The 25,453-nt window shown below is 39.0% G+C and overlaps 1 protein-coding gene across 3 annotated transcripts in view; it reads left to right on the top strand.

Annotated features, from left to right (window-relative positions):
- Positions 1-25,097, top strand: part of LOC145403047 (annexin B10-like) — a 49,505-nt gene extending 24,408 nt beyond the window's left edge. For all 3 annotated transcript variants that reach the window (XM_080274890.1, XM_080274889.1, XM_080274891.1), the window contains 7 exons: positions 5,543-5,719; positions 7,622-7,666; positions 13,704-13,882; positions 15,382-15,557; positions 16,189-16,362; positions 16,662-16,843; positions 24,682-25,097. In XM_080274890.1, the coding sequence (XP_080131016.1) occupies positions 5,543-5,719; positions 7,622-7,666; positions 13,704-13,882; positions 15,382-15,557; positions 16,189-16,362; positions 16,662-16,843; positions 24,682-24,735 (987 nt within the window). In that variant the 3' untranslated portion in view covers positions 24,736-25,097. The remainder of the gene's footprint in view (positions 1-5,542; positions 5,720-7,621; positions 7,667-13,703; positions 13,883-15,381; positions 15,558-16,188; positions 16,363-16,661; positions 16,844-24,681) is intronic.
- The last annotated feature ends 356 nt before the right edge of the window (positions 25,098-25,453 follow it).

Raw genomic sequence — 25,453 nt, 5'->3', positions numbered from 1 at the left:
ACAAACAGCACATGCTATACACCCGTGAGACATAGTTCCTGCTCACACTACCCATATCACCTGCGGGAGGGAAATTGATGTCAAGGTTTAATATCTGTTCTCCATTGTTAAGGTGGAAGTTATTCAGAGTATTGCGGAAGTTGTAGTTCATGATGATAGTTCTTCTTGTAGTCCAAGAAAGCTTCGTTCCGTTACCATACCATTACGCAGGACGATAAGACAGTGGTAGGGACAGGATCTTGGGTAGGGATAATGTACATGTGTGTGGCACTAGGGTTGATTTTGCTTGGTTGAATTTGATGACGTTCTGTGTGTGTGTGTGTGTGTGTGTGTGTTAGTTTTGTTTTCATCTCCTATATATTTTTTAAAAGTATGAGTGATTCTCCGAACTGAAGGAATATGATAAAGCCATCATTACTTTCTTCATTCCTAAGTCGAGTAAATAGTGTAGAGTTAGCAAGAATACACTGATAATTAAGTCAGGGTAGCGATTGGGCTAATGTGAGGTGGAGTGAGCGCCATGATAGTAAGGCAAGTGTGGGGTGTTGGGGGGGTTTGACACATGCCACCTTGTAACTCCTTCAGCCCTACGATGTTTTTTTTTTTCCTTCTATAGACGATTGGATTCAGCTTTGGGTATTATTTATTTATTTATTTATTTTTTTTTTTGAGTAGATGGGATTAAATAGTCTTCATTAACCTCTTCACTATCAGAGGCCCCTTATCTGAATAAACCTAAGAGGTGGTAAGAGTAAATAAGATAACAGGACATTGTAATGAATGGATTAATGTGAAGGTAGTGAATGGGTTAATGTGAAGGTAGTAAATGGGTCATGAAGGTAGTGTATGGGTTAATGTGAAGGTAGTACCGTAAATGGGTCAGGGTGAAGGTAGGTAATGGGTTAATGAGAAGGTAGTGTATGGGTTAATATGAAGGTAGGGTGAGCGACGTGATAGTGATACAGGTGTGTGGTGTTAGGAACCGGACACCTGAGACCTTTTAATGTCACGCCCCCTTCCACCTGCTATTTTCCGCAGCCACTCCCCCTCCTCCCCCTTCCCCTTCTGCATGCCCTCAGCCTCCTACCACCGCCTTTTCTGTCCCCCCCCCTTCCCCTTCCCCTTACCTACCCCCCATTTCCATATACTTAATCCCCTTCCCCCCTTCCAAACCCGTATTTACCGTCCTCCCCCATGCCCTCACCTCCCTCCCACCGTCATTCACGCCCTTTTACCTCCCCCAGCAACAACAACCTTTCTTCCCCCCCCCCTCACCCACATAATATTACCGTACCTTACCTTTCTCGCCCCCCTCTTCATCCCCACCGGTATACCCCTTCCACCAGCATCGTGCTTCCTCACCACTTCCCCCACCACCGTCATTCTCACTCCATCCACCATACTCCCCCACCACTATTATCTCGTCCCTATCCTTCCTACCCATCCTCCCATCCTTGTTTCCGCCACCATATCCACTCAGAACCCCTATCCGCGTCTAGCCTGCTTTCACCCACTGCTTAACCTACCACCTCTTCACCCTGCCGCCTACCGTTACTATATTTCATTCACCTTAACTTGACCCAAATTTTCGTCTTTTTTTGCAGCTTATTCCCCGTAGCTTTGTGGCAGAATGAGACAATATTACGGCTCAGCATTCTTCCCATTGAACTTCTTCGTGACTGGCACCATAGTCCAGTCTCTCGTTACACCTAAGTATTCAAGATGGAGACAGTAGCTTTAGATCAAGTTAGAGTGAACAGAGTATAGCACCATATATTCACTGCTTAACCCCCCTTTCCCATAGTAGCTAATCTTCTTATCTTGACCCTATATTTCCTTCTCCTTATCCCTGTACCCCACCATCTCCATCTCCACCCCATACACCCTCTCTCCATCCTAAACCCCCACCATTCAGCTTCCATTCCTCAACCCTCCATCTTCTCCATTTCTAAACCCCACCACAGCCACTCCAACCCCAGACCTTCCCACCTCTCAACCCCTCACATCTTCAGCATTCCTAGTTCATAACCTCTCAACCCCCAGCCTTTCCACTATTAACCCCCACCATTGCCATCCCAACCCTTATCCTCCCTACCTCAACCCCTCATCTTATTCAGCCTCCCCAGTTCTTAACCTCTCAACCCCCCAGCTTCTCAGCCCTGCAGTCTTTCCACTTCAAAACCCCACCAAAACCATTCCATCCGTCAACCTTCCCACCCCTCCATCTCGCCTGTTAACCCTTCAACTTCCCTGCTTTTAAACCTCACCACAAACACTCCAACCTTCAGCCTTTCCTCCCCCTAAGCTCCCCTACTTCTCAGCTCCCTCCCCAACTTCCTGTCTCCCCCCCCTTCTCCTTTGCCACATGCACCCTCACTCGTCACCCGTATCGCATCTCCCGTTCTCATGCACACACTTCATCTCTCTCTCTCTCTCTTTCTCTCTCTCTCTCTCTCTCTCTCTCAACAGATAAGATGCAATGAATGTAGCAAGAATATAATGTAAAAAACACATCATTGTCAAGGGATTTAACAGAAAAAGTAACTAGGAGTGGCTCTGTGTGTGTGTGTGTGTGTGTGTGTTGTCTGCGGAATAAGATAAACGATTTTTCACAGTAGTGGCAAATCCAGCCTTTAGTGAAATGGGGGTTCCAAGGCTCCTTTCCTTTATTACCTATTGACAACAGTTACGCATATTTTGTAGGGTGCGGTAATAAAGATATACATGATGCATTTTCACAGTTTAGCCCCCTAAATTACAAAGCTTTATTAGTACAGTAAGAAACGTGGAATGAGGAATTTTTACGTATGTTTTATTGTGTTCCATTCATTAATTTTATATACTTATTGCGGGAAAGTATAGAGCGAGAGAGAGTGTCCCCCTTTTGGATCCGCTTCTGAAAATAACCGTGCGTACCTTCATATCATAGTTATGTAGTTTAGCCAGACTCCTTTAATGTTATTCTCCATCATGTGTTAATCCACTTAGCCATGGGTTTTTGTTTTTCGTTATGTTCTGTCCTTTTCCTGACGATTTTATTCATCCTCCAGTAGACTTTTAAAACTAGGGGGTTAATAGCCTTGATAAACCACCTCAGTCCTAATTCTTTCCTAGGTTCAATAAAATCGTCTAGCAGCGGCAAGAATAAGGTGAAAAGGATGTCACATACATTCATGGAGAGTTCTGTCCGGTTGCTGATGTCCGGTTTGTGTACCATTTTAGCGGTTTTTTGTTACCCAGGAAAGTCTAGGTTGGGTTAGGTTTGTTTTGTTAGTGTCTGGTTTGGTTAGGTTTGTTAGTGTCAGGTTTGTTTTGGTAGTATCGGGTTGTCAGGTTTGTTTTGTTAGTGTCTGGGTAGGTTAGGTTTGTTTTGTTAGTATTAATTTAGGTTAGGTTTGTTTTGTTAGTATCAGGTTAGGTTAGGTTTTGTTAGTATTAGGTTAAGTTAGATTTCATCGGCTAGTATCAGGTTAGGTTAGTTTGTTATTCAGGTAGATTAGGATAGGTAAAGTTTGGTTAGGGTAAAAAAAAAAAAAAATGGAAGAATGATCGTCCAGGGGAAATCAAAGTTGACGCGTAATGAACAAATTTTGTTGTACAGAACGGAAATCCGCGTCGGGAGGTTTTGCTGTTCTTCGGAGTAAATAGAAGCACATAAATAGTGACCTCTGGCTAATAATTGTGTGTGTGTGTGTGTGTGTGTGTGTGTGTGTGTGTGTGTGTGTGTGTGTGTGTGTTTATTCTGATGAAAGGGGCGGTTCCATAGGGGATAGGGGAATGTACAGTGTTCTCACAATGAAGTCTTCTGTTTAACACTATCTCATAACAATAGAACTCTCTTCACCTCCCACCTTCCCTCCCTATAACTCCCCACCTCTACTCCCCTCACCTCAGCCCTGCTCCCTCCCACCCCTCAACCTCAGCCTTTGCTTCCCCTCACTTCAACCTTCCATCACTCCATCCCTCGACCTCTCCTTCCGCCCCTCCCCCCCAACCCTCATCTGCCTACTTAACCCCCAACCTACCCAAAGCTAACGACCTGGAAGGGATCGATAGGGCAGGTGCTCTTTGCTTTCCTGTGTTTTCTTCTGTATTGTCTCGAGGCCTCTCTACACTGGGCAGCGACTAGAGAGAGAGAGGGAGGGAGGGAGGGAGAGCACGAGGGTCATTAAGGAAGACAGAAAGTTTTGGCCAATCCCCAATTTTTTCTCCAGAATCCGATCTGCTATAGTCATTCTCCCCGCAGAAAGGAAATATGGTTGATGAAAATGATAAGAAGAAGAGGAAGAACGTATTATAGATCTTTTAATATGCTTCGGTCGAGACGAAGATAGCTCAGCATCCTTGGCAATCTTTAGTTACGCATCTTCATTCTGATTTCGACGTTGTGTTTTGCGGGTTTTTTTCTCGATGGTAGTTTATAGTCTTCATGCGTGTATATAACACTCATGTAGCCTGTACTTTACCCTTATGCATACTTTTTGCCTTCATGCGTAGTTGTAACTTGTGCTTACTTTAAATTTCATGCATGTTTAGCTCTCATGCATTCTTGTAACTTTCATGCCTACTTGTATCTCGTGCATACTGTTACACTTCATACATACTTGTACCGTTCATACATACTTTTATTCTTTCATACGTACTTGTATCTCGTGTATACTTTTACACTTCATGCATACTTGTACCCTTCATACATACTTTTAGCCCTCATGTGTAGCCTCCCTGAAAATCGTAACTTAACCGTGGTTCAGAATTAAGATGGAAGAAGAATACCCACGTAATGAAACTACTTCATCTGCGCGTAGGTGGCATTGTTGATCTCTCTCTCTCTCTCTCTCTCTCTCTCTCTCTCTCTCTCTCTCTCACACACACACACACACACACACACACACACACACACACACACACACACACACAGAAGCACTAATAATAATAATAACAATAATAATAATAATGACAATAATAATATAAATAAGAATAATAATCGTACACTAGATGGTTGCCACATATCATGCATCTCTCGATTACATTTCCGATACAAGCAAGAATGGTCACCTGTGGCACACCTGGCCCTGATTGCGGCACCAAGATACACCTGTTGGGAACCACTCTTAACCCGCTCTAAGTTATATCATCACTTTTATACATTGGTCCTATATGAGACTGACCCTCAATAATTTATTTTGCCAGTTGCTAATTTTATCCTTTGTACCCTCTTAACACAAACTGTGACCATAAAAGAAGTCAATAAATAACATAAATGAGAGAAAGTGGAAGTGTAATGCACCTAGCAAATCAGCCATAAAAATGTGCTGTGATCCCCCTCATTCAACAGTTTCATATGCTTTTCCCAGATAAATGCTGCTATAACCCCTACTTTTTTTAAACTGAAAATCCCATCTGTGGTTCCCGTCTGCATGTAGACCAGGGCAGTGATAAAATTACACCTTCAGTGCGTCTCAGTTCATATTGTCACAGGCCTTTTTCCTGGTCCATAAAAAGAATGACATAAAGACTATCTTACTTCATATTCTTTTTGCAGGAGATCCCAACTGTGACTCCCACGGCCCATTTTGACCCAAGCAGTGATGCGGCCATCTTGCGCAAGGCTATGAAGGGTCTTGGTACTGATGAGGCTGCCATCATCGGGGTGCTCTCCCGCAGGACATCAGCTGAGCGCCAGCAGATTCTCCTGAAGTACCAGCAGGCTTATGGCAGGGTCAGTGTTAGGTACAAATTTATTATCATTGGTGCCCTTCTGTCAGTGTTATTAACAAAATTACTGTCGGTTGATGCCCTTCTTTTAAATGTGCCTGGTTGATATGAAACATGTGGATTTAAGGTTCAGTATCAGGTGGTGCTGTTCACCAAGGTTGATGAGAGGCAAGAAGGTTTGATGTCAGGCAAGCAAGATTGTTGGCTAATTAAGTTTATGTGAGGTAAACAAACTAAGTGGAAGGTAATGGGATTGATGTAAGGCAAGCAGGTTGATGTTAGGTGAGCAAGGCTACTGAAAGGCAAGCAGAGTTGATGTCAGGGAAGAAGGATTGTTGTAAGGCAAGCAGAGTTGATGGTAGGAGAGCAGCATTGATATAAGACAAGCAGAGTTGGTGTTAAGGAAGAAGGATCAATATAAGGCAAGGCAGGTTGATGTTTGGGAAGTAGGAACAATGAAAGGCAAGTAGGGTTGATGTTAGGGAAGAAGGATTGATACAGTACTTGACAAGCAAAAATTTTGTGCAATGGTTTCTCTTTTCAGCAGCCCTTATTACTTCTTTTCTGTTGACTCTTTTATTCTTCCTATCACAAAATTGTTATTTACCTTAAGAAAACCTGTTAGTGAAAGGGTCGAAATGACTAAAGTAACCTGATTCAGTATGAGAGGCATTTTGTGTGCTTAATGAAAAGGTCCAGTGGTATTATTATAGAACTGAGGTATCTCCACTCAGCAAGCAGTATCATCATAGTGGTATCTAGTATGAATATTTTTGAATGGCTGCTACTCATTCTCTAGTGCTTAGTGTTTACTTTCATTTTTACAGAAAGAATGGGAGCTTACGCTACTACTGTACTGTTAGTGTGGCACTGTCATTTATTGAGAGAACTTAATTATCAGAGGGGGTGTAGAAGTTTTGTATATTTCCATCACAACCAAAAATGAAATAGAGAAAGTGTCATTGTACTGAAGGGTAAATTGTTCTGTGTGACAGGTAAATGGAAATCAACTAGAGATGATAATCAGGATGGGGTTTGTTTTTAGTTTTAATAATCGAAACACTTTTTCTGTGTAACATACAATCATAGATGCCAGTAGTTGAATGTTTGTGTAGACCTTAATTACCATATGAGAATCTAAGTGAGTGGAATAATATAAATTTTTAGTTATTGTATCTGATATATAATGTACACTGTAGATTCTAAGGTACTGTATATATACTGTCAGTTTTGTGTACCGTACTGTATGACTGTGAAGTTACACCGTATGTCTGTGGTGAGTTTTTGGTGCAGTACAGTTACTAGAGCTAATAACAGATATTGGATTTAAACAGTAGGAGATGAAATAAGGAGATTTATGACAAGGACTTGTTAGTTTATGTAAAAACAGGAAAAAAAGGAGAGAGAAAAAAAAAGACCATATTCACCTTTGAAGAAGAAAATATCACGTGCTAATGACATTGCCTCATCAGTGAGAGTGACAGGCAAACTGTGGTTGAATTTCTGATGACAGTAACTTAAAGAATGGTCAGTAGACATTTAAAAAGTGACTCATTGTACCAGTTGACCTTCGACTGTTGGAACCAATTGACAGCAGCAAATGTGTTATGAAGATGCGTACTGTTTATGATTTTTAGGTGAGCACTTAATAATGCTGTACAGTACATTAATTGCCACATAGGGTTAATTTGCAGTATATTTTGTATGTTATTATTTTGATGTATTTCTGTTTAAAGAGTCAGAATTGTAACTGTTAGTAAATACTTATGTGATAATCAACATAGTTGTAATATTATGATCTTTGTATGCAGAGTGAGGTGATGTGTGTCTGTGTCTGATGTGACCAGACTTGTGTCTGTTTACCGTCTGTTTATTTTGTCTATATCTCCCCCCAACCACCACCTAGCAAGTGGGGGAAGAGGGGAAAGAGGATAAGAAGGGTCTGACAGGGGTAAGTGATGCCATGTGTAGCCCTCTACCACTTTCTCTCTCTCTCTCTCTCTGCATCTTTGTCCTTTGCATGCAGTACTGAATCTCGGAGTTTTCAGAGCCATATGCTCATCAGCTTAGGAGGTTTCCATGCACTTATTTCCTAGCTGTGTATTTTTTTATATTATACATAAACACTGTCTTGTGTGCTAATTATCTCACTGATATCACCACAAAGTGATTTTGATGATTATCATGAATGAAAGTACAGTTTAGTATTACTATACCAGCTGAAGAAAGGAATTTATAAGTTGTTGCTAGAATGCCTCTTAAGCTGATGAGAGTACAGTACTTTGTGGACCACAGTTCAGCAAACACTTTCAGTTGATCAGTCCCATACATACATGTGCAGTGGCACTGGTCAGTAGATTTATCATATTACCAACTTCCTGGGCAGTGTTAATTACTCATGCAGATTGTTAGAAAGAAATTTGTGAAAGTCATGAGGTACAGTAAATTGGAAAACAGATACACATGACAGTTATAGAAATTTATACCCAACAAATTACAGAACCTTGCAGGCAACTTGGTATATAATCTTTTCTGCTGTGTTGAATAATTCATAATTTAGAAGAGCCACATATTCAGTGTAGAAGATATGTATATTGAAAGTACAGTACTGGCATCTACAGCATTGTTCTAGTATCAGAATTTGCATTGCTGTCATGTTGGATCTAAAGTATCAGTCAGTCTGTCTTCTCTTGAGAATTTGAAAAAGAAAGTATTGTACAGTACTGTAATGTTAACATGTGGATCTTTAAATACTGTCTATTGAAAGGCACTGGTACATGACTTACCGTAGCGTTAACCCTTCAGGCTTAGGATGTCATTTTTGATAATTCTGGCTAATGCTGGATGATTTTATTTAGCATACGAGAGACATCTGCAGGCTGTAGACATAAGAGACAATCTCCAATAACCCATTCAACCTAAAGTTGCCTTTTTCTTTCATTTTATTTGGCCTGTGCCAGCTTAGGATAGACATCTCTTTAACTGAATGGGTTAAAAGTTGTTGCATCAGCATGATGTATTTAAGCACATACATACATTCTGTGTAGTTTGGTTATTGTGTGAAAGGGGACTTTCTTTCTTTCTTTAGATTGGGTAGATTGGGGTAGGTGTATTGTAATTTGCTGTACACTATACGAGTAATTGTTACAATAGTTGTGCAGAATGATCTAGAATTCTGGGAGTGTTCACATCTGATTGCTGATCTTTGTGCTTGGTACACATGTCACACAGAGTTTGTACACAGAGAGAGTTGCACATTTTAAAATACTTTTTTGACAAGTTCAGCAGAGAGGGATACAGTATATGGAAGGTGCTACCAGTATGTATGTATGTATGTATGGTGTGGAAGGAAAATTACTGAATAACGTAAAGATTGTTTTGTTATGCAGGAGCTGTTAGCTGTTTAAGTGAGTGGTTCAGAATAGGTGTTGGACTGACAGAAGGTATGGTTGTTCAGTATGTACTGTATATGGATGTGGTTCTTCTGTGGTTTTTCATTATGTACTGTATAGGGATGTGGTTTTTCCATGGTTGGTTGCTATGTACTGTGCAATATAAAGATGTGGTTGTGAGAGAAGTAAAAACTAGAGATATACAGTATAAATTTGAGTGAAGTTAGTAATACATGGCAAAAGATCTAGTGTGTCAGATCTCATATATGAAGCTGTGGTTCTTGTTCATAGTGAACAGGCTGTTTGCAGGTTGGTTTAGAATTTTATAAATATCTGTGACTGGCAGAGTCTGATAATTACGTGATGGCTGTTGAGATAGAAGGTGACTTTCAGCTTGTTGTAATGGTGAATGGGGAGAGACTTGAATTGGTAGATATTTTTAAAAAGTTTAGTGCAGTGTTAGAAGAGGCAGGGAAACTTGTCCAGGAAGTGGAAAGAAGAATGATTTAAGGAAGAAAATTGGCCAGTGCATGGGAGGCTTTGGTCACAGGATGCCATAGGACTGCAGTTAAGTGCATTGGTGTCTACATTGATGCATAAATGTGAGACTTTGGTAGGAGATGTGTTTGAAAAGTGTTGATGAAAGAGTGCAAATGGGACTCATGAATGAAATGAAGAAAAGTTATAGGTATCATAAAAGATGTAGAATTGGGAGGTCTATTCGTCAGAGAGAAAAATAGTGTGCATAGATGGTATGATCACTTGGAGAATGGATATGAGGAGGATCACTGATGTTGCTGTGACCCAGACTACTCTGAACAATCTGGTGGACTGCTAAAAACAAGCCACTTCATCCAGGTGCTTTGAAGATCTTTAGTGGAGGTTATGTTGAAGGCTTGTCTATATTGTGCAGGTGAGATGCATGAGTTTAGTGAGTGTGCCATGGTGTGAAGAGTTGCATCATAGTGAGGACATAATTGATTGCATGTGAGTTTTATTGTGTTGGTACTGACACAGCTAAGGGTGATGGCCATACTGTAGGTAGTGAAGAGGGTGTGAGTAAGTGAATTTAGGGGTGGGAGGAGGCATGTATGGTTAGAAAAATGAGAGCATCTCTTGCGGCATCATGGTAACTCAGACACACCTACCAATACAAGAGTGCAATTGCCATAAATTGTGGTGTATTATTTGCCCATTAGTGGTTAGGAATCTCATTTTAATCAATGGCTTAGGCAACTGTGCAAAATTTAAATTCGGTGTACTTTATCACATAGCTAGTCTTTGATTATTTCCCTAATAAAAGACAACTGATTGATAAATATACGTCAGTTCTTACAGTTTTTGTCTGAGAATGAAGCCGGTGAGTCAGTGTTCATACCTTGTATGCACACTGTGTAGTCAGAGATAGGAAAATTAAACTCCATCAGTAGAGTAATACATTTTTTATTTGGTTTTGGATATTTAGAGATTATTATTCAGCTTGAGAATGACTTTAAACATTGAAGGGGTCAATGGAAACTATATCAACAAATTCCTGTGCAAAATGTGGCTCTTAAGCTCCATAAAATTGTCTGAAGATAGCAAGATTAAAATTTAATATACGTCACTGGATTGAAGAGGATTGAGAGTGAGCTTTTAGGATTATGTTAGCCTTCCAGTGAAGTGAATATAAATGTTGAAATATGAAGTACGATACAGAATTGGTAACTGCTTAAGTAATGTGTATTTTTGTCCATATTTCAGATACTGTCCAAAGTACAGTATTGTTTAGGATGCATGGTGGCAGACTGCTTCTCTAAGTTATACAGATACTTGTGGGTCAGGGTAATGGTCTGAATCACAAAATATATATATATATATATATATATATATATATATATATATATATATATATATATATATTTTACATCAAAACAAGTTTAAGGTGAATTATGAAGTTTTTAATTGAAAATGGGAATAAATGCTGTAGCTTTTTACTGAAACATCATCATCAGCAACATGCATCCTCATCCTAGCCCTCTCCCACATGTTAATACTGACACAGCATCATTTAAGCAACTTTGTATGAAATACCTGTACTTTAGACAGTGCAATGACATGTTCTGAAATTCTGCACATTGCCAGTCTTTTTCTTAAATAACTTCAGTACTATGTAACTGTAATGAAGTGGTTAAGGAGATGACTTGGATGGAAATATATAAAGTGGTAAATGAGGTGGTTGGTCCGTTATGATAACATACCTTTGCTACACATCCCTCAGCATTCAGCATTTTTGGTAGGCAAGACCATTATCTTCCTCTCACAATCACCTTACCAATCTTTTTTGACATAGTGAGGCTGTGAACTACAGATAGTCCTCATTTTACATCAGGGATAAGTTCCAAGATATTGCATACTTTTTTTGTGTACAGTAATACTGTATTGCAAATTTGAGGAAACAGGCAAATCAGCTTTTACAGGTAACCATAGAAGTTGAATGTATAATTTTTCTGTAATTTACTTTGGATTTCAAGGTAAAAGAAAAAGAACTTTAAAGAAAAGAGTGCCTACAACAAGGGCATGCTATATTCTCCACAAAGACAAATGGTGAAAGGAGCAATTGGACAAGTGTGTTAAACTGACCACTCGTACACAGACTTATATCAGTCATAGTAAGATCATTAACCACAACAGCATGGGAATATTGTTTTTAATTTTCTCTTGCCTTTGCAAGGCTGTACTGTTCAGCTTTGGAGACATCCACGAGTGGGATGATCGGGAATACAGTTGTCTTTTTATAAGCCTCTCCATCTTAGGGATTTTTTTTTTTTTCCCCTAGTGCCAAGTAATTTGCTTCAGATTATAAGGGGCACTGGTGAGTGGAGATGTTAGCAGAATTTATTTTTTGTCAAGCCTTGTAATTACATATCATTGAAGCTTGTTATCAGAGTCATGTACTAGTATTGTATTTTTTATTTTACTATATGACATTACCCTTTACCTTTTTTGAGGGGTTGGGAGTAAAAACAGATATGGATAGAGGAGGGGGTGGTGGATGGTGAGGTAAATGGATTGATGTTCAAAAGGACATGAGTTCGATCCCAAGTTGTGTCGAAACAGTTTGATGAGTTGAATCTTGAGACTTTATTTATCTTCCACAAGACCCACAGAGATACCATAAAAACAGCTGTCGTAAGTCCTAGTCTGTAGTCAGTACAGAATGGGTATTAATGCTGAAGTGGTGACATGTGAAGGTATGTGGCGCATAGGAGGACTGCTGGACGATAGGGAACAGGCTGTGAATTCTGTTCCCAGACTAAATTTTAAAAGAAGAAGATTTGGGATGTAGATGATAGTTAGTAATTATACTGTGCATGATTCTGTATGCACAGTTACAGGTACTTTGTTGAGTACTGTACTGGTTTGTGGTGTAACAAGATCCAAGGTGAAAGAAGTACAGGTATTACTAGGTATTTTCTAACATCATTAAGTTTTTCCCATTTCTGTCACCTAACTTGATGCTTCAGCTGTTCTTCAGTTGTAGTTACTGTATTTTGGTGTGCACTCTTGCACAGATTTCAACATTAATGGTTAAGGCATTTCTTTACAAGTTACCATCAGGTAACCCACATTTAGTGTCTCTTAAGGTGTATGTGTATATATATATATATATATATATATATATATATATAGACCGGTATATATATATATATATATATATATATATATATATATATATATATATATATATATATATATATATATATATATATATATATATATATATATATATATATATATATATATATATATATATATATATATATATATATATATATAATATATATATATATATATATATATATATATATATATATATATATATATATATATATATATATATATATATATATACATACATATATATATATATATATATATATATATATATATATATATATATATATATATATATATATATATATATATATATACACACACAGTATATTGGTATCTTAGGTTAATGTTTTATTTCATTGTAAAGTTTGTATATTGATTGTTGTACTTTAACCTATAATTTACCTATATTATTGTAATTAATGAAATGCAGGAATTATATTAGGTGCAAACCTATATTGAAGAGATCATAAGGATTTGTAAATGAAATGGTCATGTAATTCATTCAGTACGTTTATCATCAATTTCCTTCTCTCCCATGTAACATGACAGTACTGTGTAAAGTATGTACTGGGCAGTTGAATGTTAATTACATATATGACTGCATGTCCAATGGAGCCAGTCTCAGTCTTACACACCTGTCAGCACCCCAGCCTTTTTCTTGTAGCACTTAGGTATAGTCCTTGGTGCTAAAATGTTTTTTCAGTACAGTATTTCAATACAGCCACAGCTTTGTTGTGTAATTGTGCAGAGGTAAAGCAGGTCACTGATATTCCATGATATTTTAATATAGTATCAGAAAGAGCCAAGAAAGATTAAATATTGTACTGTATTTCACAAAAAGCTTTGTGTTGTAAACTTTAGATTAACAGTGCACTGAACACAGTAACCATTTCAGAAGTTTGACTGTTGCTATTTTCCTTCCCTTGATGAGCACAGGACCTGGTAAAGGATCTGAAGAGCGAGCTGAGTGGCAAGTTTGAGGATGCCATCATTGCACTGATGACACCCCTGCCCCTCTTCCTGGCACATGAGGTGCAGCAAGCAATGGCTGGCCTGGGCACCAATGAGAAGACCCTGGTGGAGATCCTCTGCACCCGGGATAATGCCTCTCTTATGTCAGTTGTTTGGCCTTGTTTGGGCATACAGTCAGTTGTTTGGCTTTTCTGAATGTACAGTCAGTTCTTACATCAGTTGTTTGATCCTGTTTGGGTATACAGTTAGTCATCATTATTAGTGAGGGGTTTGTTATAAAATATCATAGTTTTATGTTACAACTGGCCCTGTAAATTTAGGATAACTGTCAAGTCAGCTTTATAGGTACCAGTGGAATAGGTTTATTGTTTACCTATTAGCAAAATTAATTTATATACCATTTATATAAACAAGGAAGCATATAACAAGGAGTTCCTTTAATTCATCCACCTTAAGTTGGCAGAGAATTTCAACTTCTTACAACTTTTTCATGTAGGTCAGTAGCAGAATAAGACAGTCAGACCACAAGATGGAGAGATGGCAGTTTGAGGTCAGGTTAAAGTGATCAGATTATAGTCTTAGCCAGGAACTGAGATAGGGCATCATGAATTTTGAAAGTACAGCAGTGTGTGTTGTACTGTATCTTAAAGGTTAAGCTAAGTATGAGATGATGATGTGCCATGACTAAGTACAATACACGTTACAGTAACAGCAAATACGGAACTAAGAGGGTGAAGTGACAAATACCAGTAGTCTGTTCTGATCATGATTTGCACTTGACCACAACTCACACCCATCCACACCAACCCACACTCACTATAACTGTCACCATTCCAATTTAGAACTATATTTACATGTCATGGAGGTAGAGTGAGAGAATACTAGCAGGCGTGGATGAATTTTAGTAATGGACAAGTGTAGGTGGGGGCACTCACCATCCACTCACTCAATGTAGTGCTGCTCTCGGGTGTCTGCCCTGTCCTGTCCTCTATCGTTCTTTCCTTCCATCTTCTTCTATCTTTCTTTCCTTCATTCTTTCCTCGTCCTTCTGCCTACGGGTGACTTTACACTCCCTCTTCTGTCTTTCATTCCTTCATTCTTTCCTCTTCCTTCTGCCTATGGGTGACTCTACACTGAGTGACAAGCCAAATGGTTTCCTGTACACCAGGAAACTATTTACCACGCTGGGTGGTAACCATATAACCAAATTTTGGCACCTGGTGGTTTAATGGGTAATTAATGTGCTCCAATCGGATTGAGCCGATGAAGGTTTATATCCAAGGGATGGTTGGGGTTTATTGCTCACATAATGCCACTCAGGGATGAGTGAGGTTGGTCACTCTCATCTTAAATGTCAGGACCAACTGCCTAGCCCCGGGCTCCTACGGTCCTCATGGGGCAACGTAGGATTGGATGATGGCTGGATGGATGGACAAGTGTAGTTCTAATTTAGAATGGATTATGTACGAAGGGCATTGATGTAAGCATGTCACCTACCATTAAGACAGTAAAAGCACTTTTCTCCTAGTGTCTTGGAAATGCAGGGAATACAGTACTGAAAGGGTGAAGTGACAAATTCCCAATACCTACCGGTATAGGAAAACTACACCTACTTATAAAAATGTGCCATCCCCACCCCTAGGGCCATCAAGCAAGCATACCAGCAGCACTACCGCAGGAGGCTGGAGGACGCCCTGCATGGTGACACCTCTGGGGACTTCCGCCGCCTTCTCATCTCCATGTGCGCTTGCTGTCGCGATGAACACAACTTTGACCCGGCACTTGCCAACAGCCTGGCTCAGCAGCTCTACAAAGCTGGTATTGTCTTGTGCTGGTTTCCAGACTACAGGTATTAATATTCTGTAATCTGTTGAAACAGTGTATCATTTAGATTGGGTTGGTCTTTAAGCATGGAGACTTGTGTGTATTCTGTGTTAACAGTGATCTGAAATTGATTCATTGCCCCGTATGCTCATATGCTAGCTGGCATAGGAAACTTTCTGGCACCACCTACTTAACAGAAAGATGGGTGAACATTTACTATGCACCTTTCTCCTGCTACATAACTTAAGATTTGTATCACTAAACATACGAGCAACTTTGAAAATACACTTTGTGTGAAATTTGGAAGTTGATAGAAGCATACTGGATATTGGGTTTGCCTAAGTTCATGTATAAAAAAGTGTCATTGTTCCTGTTACTGCATAATTTTCTCACATGTGTATGATTCATTCTCAGATGAGTGAAATCATCTGTTGTTAGCTTTAGTAGGATACTGTACTAGGGTTCTCCTGATCATGAGAGAGTTAGTGGTAAAATGTTATAGTATTAATTCCCTCAGGCTCCTCTAACATTCAGCTGAGTAAAACGTCAGGTATTAGCTGTATTAAGAATTGTCCCAGTTTTCAAGGATTAAGGTATGACCACATAACATTATGTGTTGTTGCAGGTGAAGGAAAGATGGGCACCAATGAGGCTGAGTTCAACCGCATCCTGTCCTCATACTCTTACCCGCTGCTGCGTTGTGTATTTGAGGAGTACAGGAAGATCAAGGGCAAGACCTTTGAACATGCTATTAATGCCGAGTTGTCTGGTGATCTCAAGCTTGGCATGTTAGCACTTTGTGAGTAATTGTTTTTCCTTCATTTTAATATGCTTTATAAAAAATGATATTAATTTGCCAACTTAATGCAGTTAAAGGAAAGCTTGAGAAACTGTGAAAAGTTGTGCCATTCCACAAATAAATCATTATTCTTCTCAAGATCATTATCTGTGCAGATGAGGAAAAGAGAATACTGCGTGCATATTCCCTGATTGTTGTAAAAGGCAACTGAAAGAGGTCAAAATTAAACTCTAGAAGCTTTCCCTTGATTTAACCAAGGGATGTAATAACCCCTACTTGCTACTTATTGTTGCCAACAGACCACACCATAGAGAACCGTGCTGCATTCTTCGCTCGAGAGCTGCATGACTCCATGGCGGGTATGGGCACCAGAGACCGGGCACTGATCCGACTAGTGGTGTCCCGCTGCGAAATCGACATGGGCAACATCAAGCAGGAGTACCAACGCCTCTTCAACAAGCCACTTGAGAAGGCTATTAAGGTGAGCTGGGCTTGGGATGGGTGGCTGTGTTGTTCTTGTTGCACCTTTGGTACTGTACAGTTACTTCTTTGCTCTCTTATTTTTGGTGTACTGTAGTCTGAGATAATCACTTCGTCATCTTCTCCCTCCGGATGATTTTATTCAGCATGGGAAAGATCTTTTATATTGAACAGTCTGTGAAGTCAGTATCTTATACCTTCAGTTTTTAAGTTCTTTCTTCCCCTGAATGAAGTTGTCTGAGGGTTGTAAGAATAAAGTTATAATATGTCATCAGCTTGAAGTACAGTGCACTCACTACTTTCGTGCCTAATTGGTACCACAAGATTGTTGCAAAACTAAAAATCGAGAAACTCGTGTGTGTACTTGTAATAAGTGGTAATTGGTTCCGGGATCAGCCACCTCATTTCCCCTTAGCAGCCCATTAATGACACAGAACCCCTGCTATAAATTACATACAGTTAATCAGACATATATGATATTACTGAACCATAATACTAAAGACTTTACTAAGATTGACACATAGGCAGAACTGCTTGATGTAGCTTGAAGATTCATTCTGAGGCTGGGAGCGGTGTTTAGTTACCACCTGCCTCCTCACTGCTCCCCACCATCAGTTTTGAGTCCCCCACACCACCACTTCCCGATGCCTCAGCATCAAAGCCCTTAAAATCCAGTGGGAGCTGATCAAGCTCACCAGTGTCGTGAACAAGTGACTGAAGTGATGCATATGGGTGCAATCACTTGCTACCGGGGCTCGTGAAACTCTCAGTAACATTGTGAGACTCCTTGCAGAGGCACATTCCTTTTCGTCGCGAAACCGCTGTTCGCAAAAGTATATTTTGCGAAACTAGTGAGTGTACTATAGTTGTTATTGGCTGTAGTTGGCAGGCTGAAATTGCTTTAGTCTGCAGTCCACAATTATTCTTTTGAGGGATAGGGAGGGAAATGAGAGACATATGTATAACTAGGCCAGTGAGCTGCCCAGTTATGTCTATACCACCACGTGAAGGTGTCTGCCTGCACCTTTGAAAAGGTGAAAGTGAATAAAATGTTTAAATTTTGGATTACCTTGATATTTTTCTCATGTTAAGAACACCAGTTTTTCTGTAGCAGTTGTTATAATTCCATGGCTAAGTTACAAAATATACCATGTCCTGTCTAATTCTGAGAAATGATATTGTTACTTATTGCAAAATACTGTATTGTGTAGCACCTCATTCGGTACAGTAGATTTGTGCTTTGTAGCTGCTTATCAGCTTACCACTGTCACCATCAATATCTATCTATCTATCTATCTATCTGTTCATCATCATAATTATCGCATGAGTGCTGTTTCCCATATTCTTAAACTTATTTTCCTGGGTTGACTGGAGACTAAATGGAATTGTGACCCTTTTCCTGGGTTGACTGGAGACTAAATGGAATTGTGACCCTTTTCCTGGGTTGACTGGAGACTAAATGGAATTGTGACCCTTGTCATTGGGGACTCTGTTGGTAGTTTTTTGTTCAGTTGTAGACAGTAATATGGATCCACTTTTATTTGAACACATTGAATTGTTTAATAATGCTTTATCCATCCATCCATCCATCCATCATCCAATCGTACGTTGCCCCTTGAGGAACGTCAGAGCCCAGGGCTAGGCAAGTTGGTCCTGACATTCAAGATAAGAGTGACCAGCCTCACTCATCCCTGAATGGCATTACATGAGCAATATACCCCAACCATCCCTTGGCTATAAACCTGCACTGACTCAATCCAATTGGAGTTCCTTAATTACGCACTAAACCACCGGGTGCCATAATTTGGTTATATGGTTACCACCCAGTGTTGGAAATGGTTTTCTGGTGTACAGGAAACCATTTGGCATGTTACTCAGTGTAGAGTCACCCATAGGCAGAAGGAAGAGGAAAGAATGATGGAAAGAAAAACAGAAGAGGGAGTGTAAAGTCACCTGTAGGCAGAAGGAAGAGGAAAAAATGAAGAAAACGAAGAAGAGGAAGGAAGGAAGAGAGCAAAGGGCAGACACTCAAAGCAGCACTACATGAAGTGAGTGGATGGTGAGTGCCCCTACATTTCTAAAAGCTTGTAGGCATCCAAAGATGGCACCACTGGGTTTCAAGTCATTTTTCATTCTCTTAAGGAAGTGGATCAATGTTTATGTCTGCAACTCTGCTGTACTGTAGTTGTCTATAATCCTTCTTTGGCTTTGGGATATTAGTCACTGTCTTTATACAGTAATATGGGAACCGGGGATATAGTCTACAGAGAGTTTCATGACAGCATATTAGTTCCAACTAAAGCAGGGTCAGTGCATGTAGGACATAAAATCAACAGTGAGTCTTTGAAACAAAAGTGCTCTAGAATTGCCTCTTGAGTGGCATGGAGAGATAAATGGAAATTGAGAGGGTTTTTGGAGGATGTGGTGGAGAGATTAATGCTGTATAAGAAGTAAAAAAGGGCTGTTGAGATGGTTTGGCCATATTGTGTTAATGGGGAGGTGACATAATGACTAGGAGAGCCTATGAAGTGTGGTAGTTGGAAGGAGGAGGAGGAGGAGACCAAGAATGAGATGGAGATGTACAAAAGTACTGTATGAAATGGAAGGTGATGTGTTGAGGGAGGGTCATCACTGAGTTTGAGACAGAAACTCATGGAGGTCCTTTGTTGAGGTCACCCCACACAGGATGGAGCATCAATCATTAGATAGATGAAAAATGTGATTTTTAGGAAACAAGAAATGGATGTTGCCTGTGAAATGTGTGGATGTTTGTTGCCAGCCCGAAGGAATGGAGAGCATGCTTTGTACCTAGCTTGTCTGAGAAAGTTCAATATAAATTAGGACTGTACAGTACAGTTTAGGGAAGAAGACATCGTATGAATGATGTAGTAACTGTGTTGTTACAGTGGCCATTTTGGGTTTATGGGTCAAGGACGTTAACAACAGTATGAATGTCTTATGTGAACCTTTTCACCGTTAGAGAAAATCTAACCTACAAAGTAAAATTATATCTCCTTGCAATATTGCTGGTCAGTTAACTTTTTTGATAAAAGTGAAATTGTGTGAAAATGTTGGTGACTCCAGTCCCAGGTTAACTTGAACTATATGCATCTTGTAACTCTGGCTGATTTCTTTAGGGGTTGCTATTGTTTTAGTTGTGAATACTTGTGCATGCAAACAGTAAGTACCAGCACATGGCATGAAATACAGCATGACTGGGAAGGCAGTGGTTGAGGTTTTATATTTGTAATTCAGCATTTTAGTTGCAGGTCAGGAAGAGATGGTGACCACACCGTAATCTGGCAAGATGAATTTTTGTATGCCATCTCTAGACACTTATGACAGAGAAATATATGTTGCACCAGGAAATGACTCTTATTACAGAGTTTGCATAACATTAGTGAGTTCATGTGTGTTGGGATAAGTTGCTTGTGTATGGATATGATTGAGAATGGTAATGCTGAGTAAATGTTTGAGAGAAGTAATTGATGATCTTTGAATGAAACTGAAAGGTACTTTGTTTGTATGTTTGAGAATATCATTTAATATCCAAGATTACCCATTATAGTATGGTACTGTACTTGTCTTCATGAGCACACATTTGTTTCTTTACAGTATGTTGTTAAGGGATTGTACACATGTTGTTAAGGGATTGTACACATGATAATTTTGTGTAATCTCATATTGCTATACAGTATTTTAAGTAGTTTTCAGTCTAGTGCTCTGGAGTTCTGGAAAATTGTATTGAGACAGGTTTTGCTGGTGCTGGCATTCATTGGTTTAGTTTATTGCTGTATGAATGAATTAGTTACCTGCTATGATTCATAACTCCTTTGAGACTTAGATGTGTGTGTAGCTTGAATATTTTTATTGTAGATAAATATTTATTTACATAGTTGTTTGTTTGTTGTTGTCACTGTTGGAAGCCAACATAGATTTTTTGGACTGCAGATACTTGTCTACTTCAGCCAAACACTCGCAGAGATCTTAATAGAGATAGGTTGTAGAGTTATCATTGTTAGAAAGAGATGCATGAGGTGAGTGTGTGGGGTTGCATCATTGTCATCATCATGATAGCCCTGATCCTCACCTAAGTAATGGGAAAGCACAAATGTAGAGCTATTTTACAATATCATTTGAAATGGACTGTGCAATCTTCTGCACATCATCCAAACCTTTGAAATCTAGATTCATCATAACAGGCATAACCATCTACTTTTTTTCACCCTCCACTTTGCATTTTCCTCTGGGATAGTCATTCTGTTGACCACCAAATTAAACAAAAGAAGGTTGAATCCATTGTTTTGTGTTTTTCTGTACATTCCTCATCTTATCCATATTGATCCCTTTTCATTTCCTTATATTCCTCAGTTTCCATAACTTTCTTTCTCACACACTCATTTATCATATCCATCCTCAGTGTTCTTAACCCACCATGCTTCCTTCTACCTTCTGGAGTTTGTTTCTTGTCCTGTCCACTCAGTACAACTTGTGCACATTTCGTAACAGTCCAGTTTGCATTGCTTTCCTTCTTAACTTTTTGCCTCTTGCCATACCAGAATCATAGGCTCGATGTGCTAATGCAGGTGCCAACACGCAGTCATATAACCCTCTTGTTTCCTTCATACACAGTTCTCTGCTGTGTGTTGTTGCCTTCTTTGTTCCAGCCACCTTTTATCCAGTGAACAACTCTACTGTCCACGTGCTTTACGCATTTACCTTTTTTCTAATACAGTATTGCTTTAAGGTACTAAAGTTCTTTTACTAGTTCTGGTTTATGTCGTTTCACCAGTGCGGTACACCACCTTCTCTCATTACCTGTCCTGTTTACTTGTATCTCCATTTACTTTCAAACATGCCTTTTGCAAACTTCACAAAACTCAAAACCCAGACAGCAGATTGTCTCACCACTGTAAGCAAGCAGCACAGCATCATTTGCATACATAAAAATTATAAATTCTCATTACACCATCCATATGTTTATTGAACACCCTTGGAGACATCACATACTGTTGTCTGAGTCCCAACAATGTTATGTACCATCCATGTATTTTTACACATGCTTCACTGTCATCATAAAAAATGTAAAGCATTCTGTGATTTTCTGTCCATACTGCATAAAACCTTCCATAATACCATCCAGTTCACTTTGTCATATACTTTTTCTAGATTCATAAATGTCTCAATTACTATACGGTTGTCTTCACATGCTGTCCCCACAATGAGTAGTAATGCAAATGTTTGACCAATTATCTCCTACCACTTCAAAAATCCCGCTTTTTATCACTCACCAGGTGGAATGTTATTATTCCATCCTTCTATCATACAGCACTCAGTAAACTTGGCACTTTCTTCTTCCACTCCACTGGTACAGCTACAGTCATCCAGGCCTTCTGTCATATTTCCAGTGACTACTGAACAGCATATCATTCCATACACCCATCATACAAGCAAACTTGTCACCTCCATCTTCCACTCCATTGGTACAACTACACACATCTAAGCCTTCTGGTATACAGTATTTCCAGTAACTTGTCATTCCACTCTCCCCAGTACATTTTATTGTCCCTTCATATTGCTCAACACCTGCTGTCTGCCCAGGCACAGCATTCTTCATTTGTGCCACCATCATGGTCACAGGCACCATTCCTGCTGTGTACATCACCAAAATCAGCATGTTTACCACAGCTCTCATTTCATGATTCTCATGTAACGGTCTTACCACATATTCATTCCATGTGCTCTTATATTTCTCTACCATTTTTAGCATGCGTCAACTCTGTCTCTCGCATTTTCATTCCATGTACTCTTATATTTCTCTACCATTTTTAGCATGCTTCAACTCTGTCTCTCGCACTTTCATTCCATGTGCTCTTATATTTCTATATGTTTACACCTATTTTTATCTGAAGTGACCATTCAGTGAAATTTGTTTTTGGTGTGACTTTTGTAGGATCTATTTTGGTTGTAGGTTTTAGATGACTTTGGTATTCACATGCTTTTACATTGTGTGATATACTGTCGGGTGGTGGTAAAGGTGTAATTAAAAAAAAAAAAAAAATTATTATCAAGTTTGCATTTCTTTGTGGTGTGACCTGATATGACATATTTATATGAATGAATGGGATGAGGCAGTGGACTTCATAACTCTTATGTTCATATTGTTCTTAGAGTGGTTGTTTTGTTTCCTGGTGAGTGTGGTTTATATTTTTGGCTCTGCACATTTTGTGTTTCTAGCCGTGAAGTACGCTACTGTACTTTTTTTTGGAGGTGCCATGTTTTTATCTGATGTAAATTTGGTATCCATAAATTAAATCGATGTGAATGACTGTTGGCTATCAGCTATCCTTGCTTCCGCTGGCCAAAAGTTTCATCTGGAACTGTGTTCATTCATTCAGGCATATACAGTACTGGGCATGTATAGAGTAGGCCTTTGGTGCAATGGTTATGTGCTGTAGAAAACTGAAATGTAGTTGTGTTAAGGCTATGACCGGTAATCTTTTTCAGTATAGTCATAGATATAGTGTTCATTTCCTTATTGAGCAGTTAATAAAAAATGCAATTGATAGTACTGTGTCTTGAGGAAATTTATAGCTAATGATACTAAAATGAGAAAGTAATAGGCATAGTCTGTCAATGGATTCAGTTACCTGGCTTGTGTCAGACCAGACCTTTGTAGGTACAGTATGTACAATTTTTGAAAAGTTATGTTTTTTGGGGGAAATAAAAAGAACTTGAAAACTAAAAGATATAATGCCAGAAATGTTCCTTAACACGTGACCCACTTGTAAGCAAGTAATTTTTATGGCTTGTTAGTAGCACATATATAGGAAGATGCTATTATATTATGCTGTACAGTATATTCTCTCATCTGTTAATGCTGTTCCATTTGATGTTAATTAGTGTTGCAAGTTGATGCATATGTGAAAGGCTTGTGTGGCATTAATGCAAAAAGGCAGTAGTTAAAACACTGAAAATTAGACTGTTGGAGAATGTGTGTGGGTTTTGTGGACTGGATGGATGAAAAAACATCAAGGAAAGTCTGTTGATAAAGGTAGAGGAGATTGTGTGTAGATTGTTTGATCAAACAGAGAAAATGGATACAGAGTGATGAAGTGGGTTTGGTAGGTATGTGAAGGAATTATGAAGTTAGAGGGAGGCATAGTAGGTGTCAAATGGAATGGATATGCTTAGTAGAAGAATGTATGAGACAGCAAGTTATGGAAGTTGAGGACACTGAGAAATTGACTAGGTAGCAAATTGGATGTATTAAGTATGCACAGAGATGGACATGACAGGAGTGTATCCCCTTTTTAACTCTGTACTTCGTTGAATAACTGTCCCTCAGGTTAATGCGAACCATATTAAAAAAAAAAAAGAATTACAGATAGGTTTTTGTTGTGAATTGCAACTAGGATTTTGCAGGTTTAAATGCTTTGTGAATGACTGGTGCTCATTTCACTGGGTATGCTGTTTGATAGTTATATATTTGTGCGTTTTACCCATTTCAGTGTCCTTCCTCATTCCATTTCTTTGGTGGAAATTAGTGTTGGAATGATGATTCTTCCATTGGGGAAATTTATTTAAAACTTTTTTCCTTAAAGAGGAGGAGGAGTGCTATTGACTATAGTGAATTAAGGTGTGTCATAAGCTGCTGTATGCACAATGGTCAACTTGAAAAGGTTAATACTGTGTAGTACTTGCTGTATGTAACAAAATGCTGTATGTGCTTGTGTAAAAGGTTTGCTGTGTGTGTGTTAGATGAATGTCTTGACTGGTGTGAACTCAGTGCAGCTAGTGTACATAATTGCTGTATTTCATGTATTTTTCCTTTTTCAGGATGATACCTCAGGGGACTACAAGAAATTACTCCTGTCCCTTATTGGTGCCTAGGTAATGAGAACTCTTGATGTTTACCCTTCATGTACCTTCCTTCCTTCCTCGACACAGCACAAACATTTATTGACGTAAGATCTGTTTCATCCCAGGAGGATTTATCTGGAGACATGAAGAAGCTCCTCGTGGGCATGGTTGAGGGCTAGGTTGAACCTGCTAGCCTCACGCACCCTGGCAGTTGACAGCCTTGCTAGCCCCACTCACCTGGCCACATCGCTGCCTTACTCGAGCCTTGACCCTTACCTACCCTCCAAGTCCTGTGCTGTAGTAAAATATAAAATAATGTCATTTAAACTCACTCTCCCCTAATTGTTTAAGCTGATTTCAATCTTTTGTTCAGTGAGCATATATATATATATATATATATATATATATATATATATATATATATATATATATATATATATACACATATATATATATATATATATATATATATATATATATATATATATATATATATATATATATATATATATATATATAATTCCCACAAATCAGCTGTTTGATCATTTAAATGTTAGAAAAGGAAGAAATTCAGTTTTGCACCATGCATTCTTCTCTTTGAATGACAAAGGAGTAATCTCTGTTTTGAAGATATACTGTATTTTTGGAGCATATATTGTAGTTCTTTTAGAAAGGGGGAAAATTATATGACTGAACAGTGTACCTACATCATCATCATCATCATCCTAACCTAAATTCCCTCTTGAAA

Source organism: Coenobita brevimanus, chromosome 60, assembly GCF_032717465.1.
Source record: "Coenobita brevimanus isolate Jiangsu-jjx chromosome 60, ASM3271746v2, whole genome shotgun sequence".
NCBI classification, from domain to species: domain Eukaryota; kingdom Metazoa; phylum Arthropoda; class Malacostraca; order Decapoda; family Coenobitidae; genus Coenobita; species Coenobita brevimanus.
This window is presented reverse-complemented; position numbering and strand designations above follow the sequence as displayed.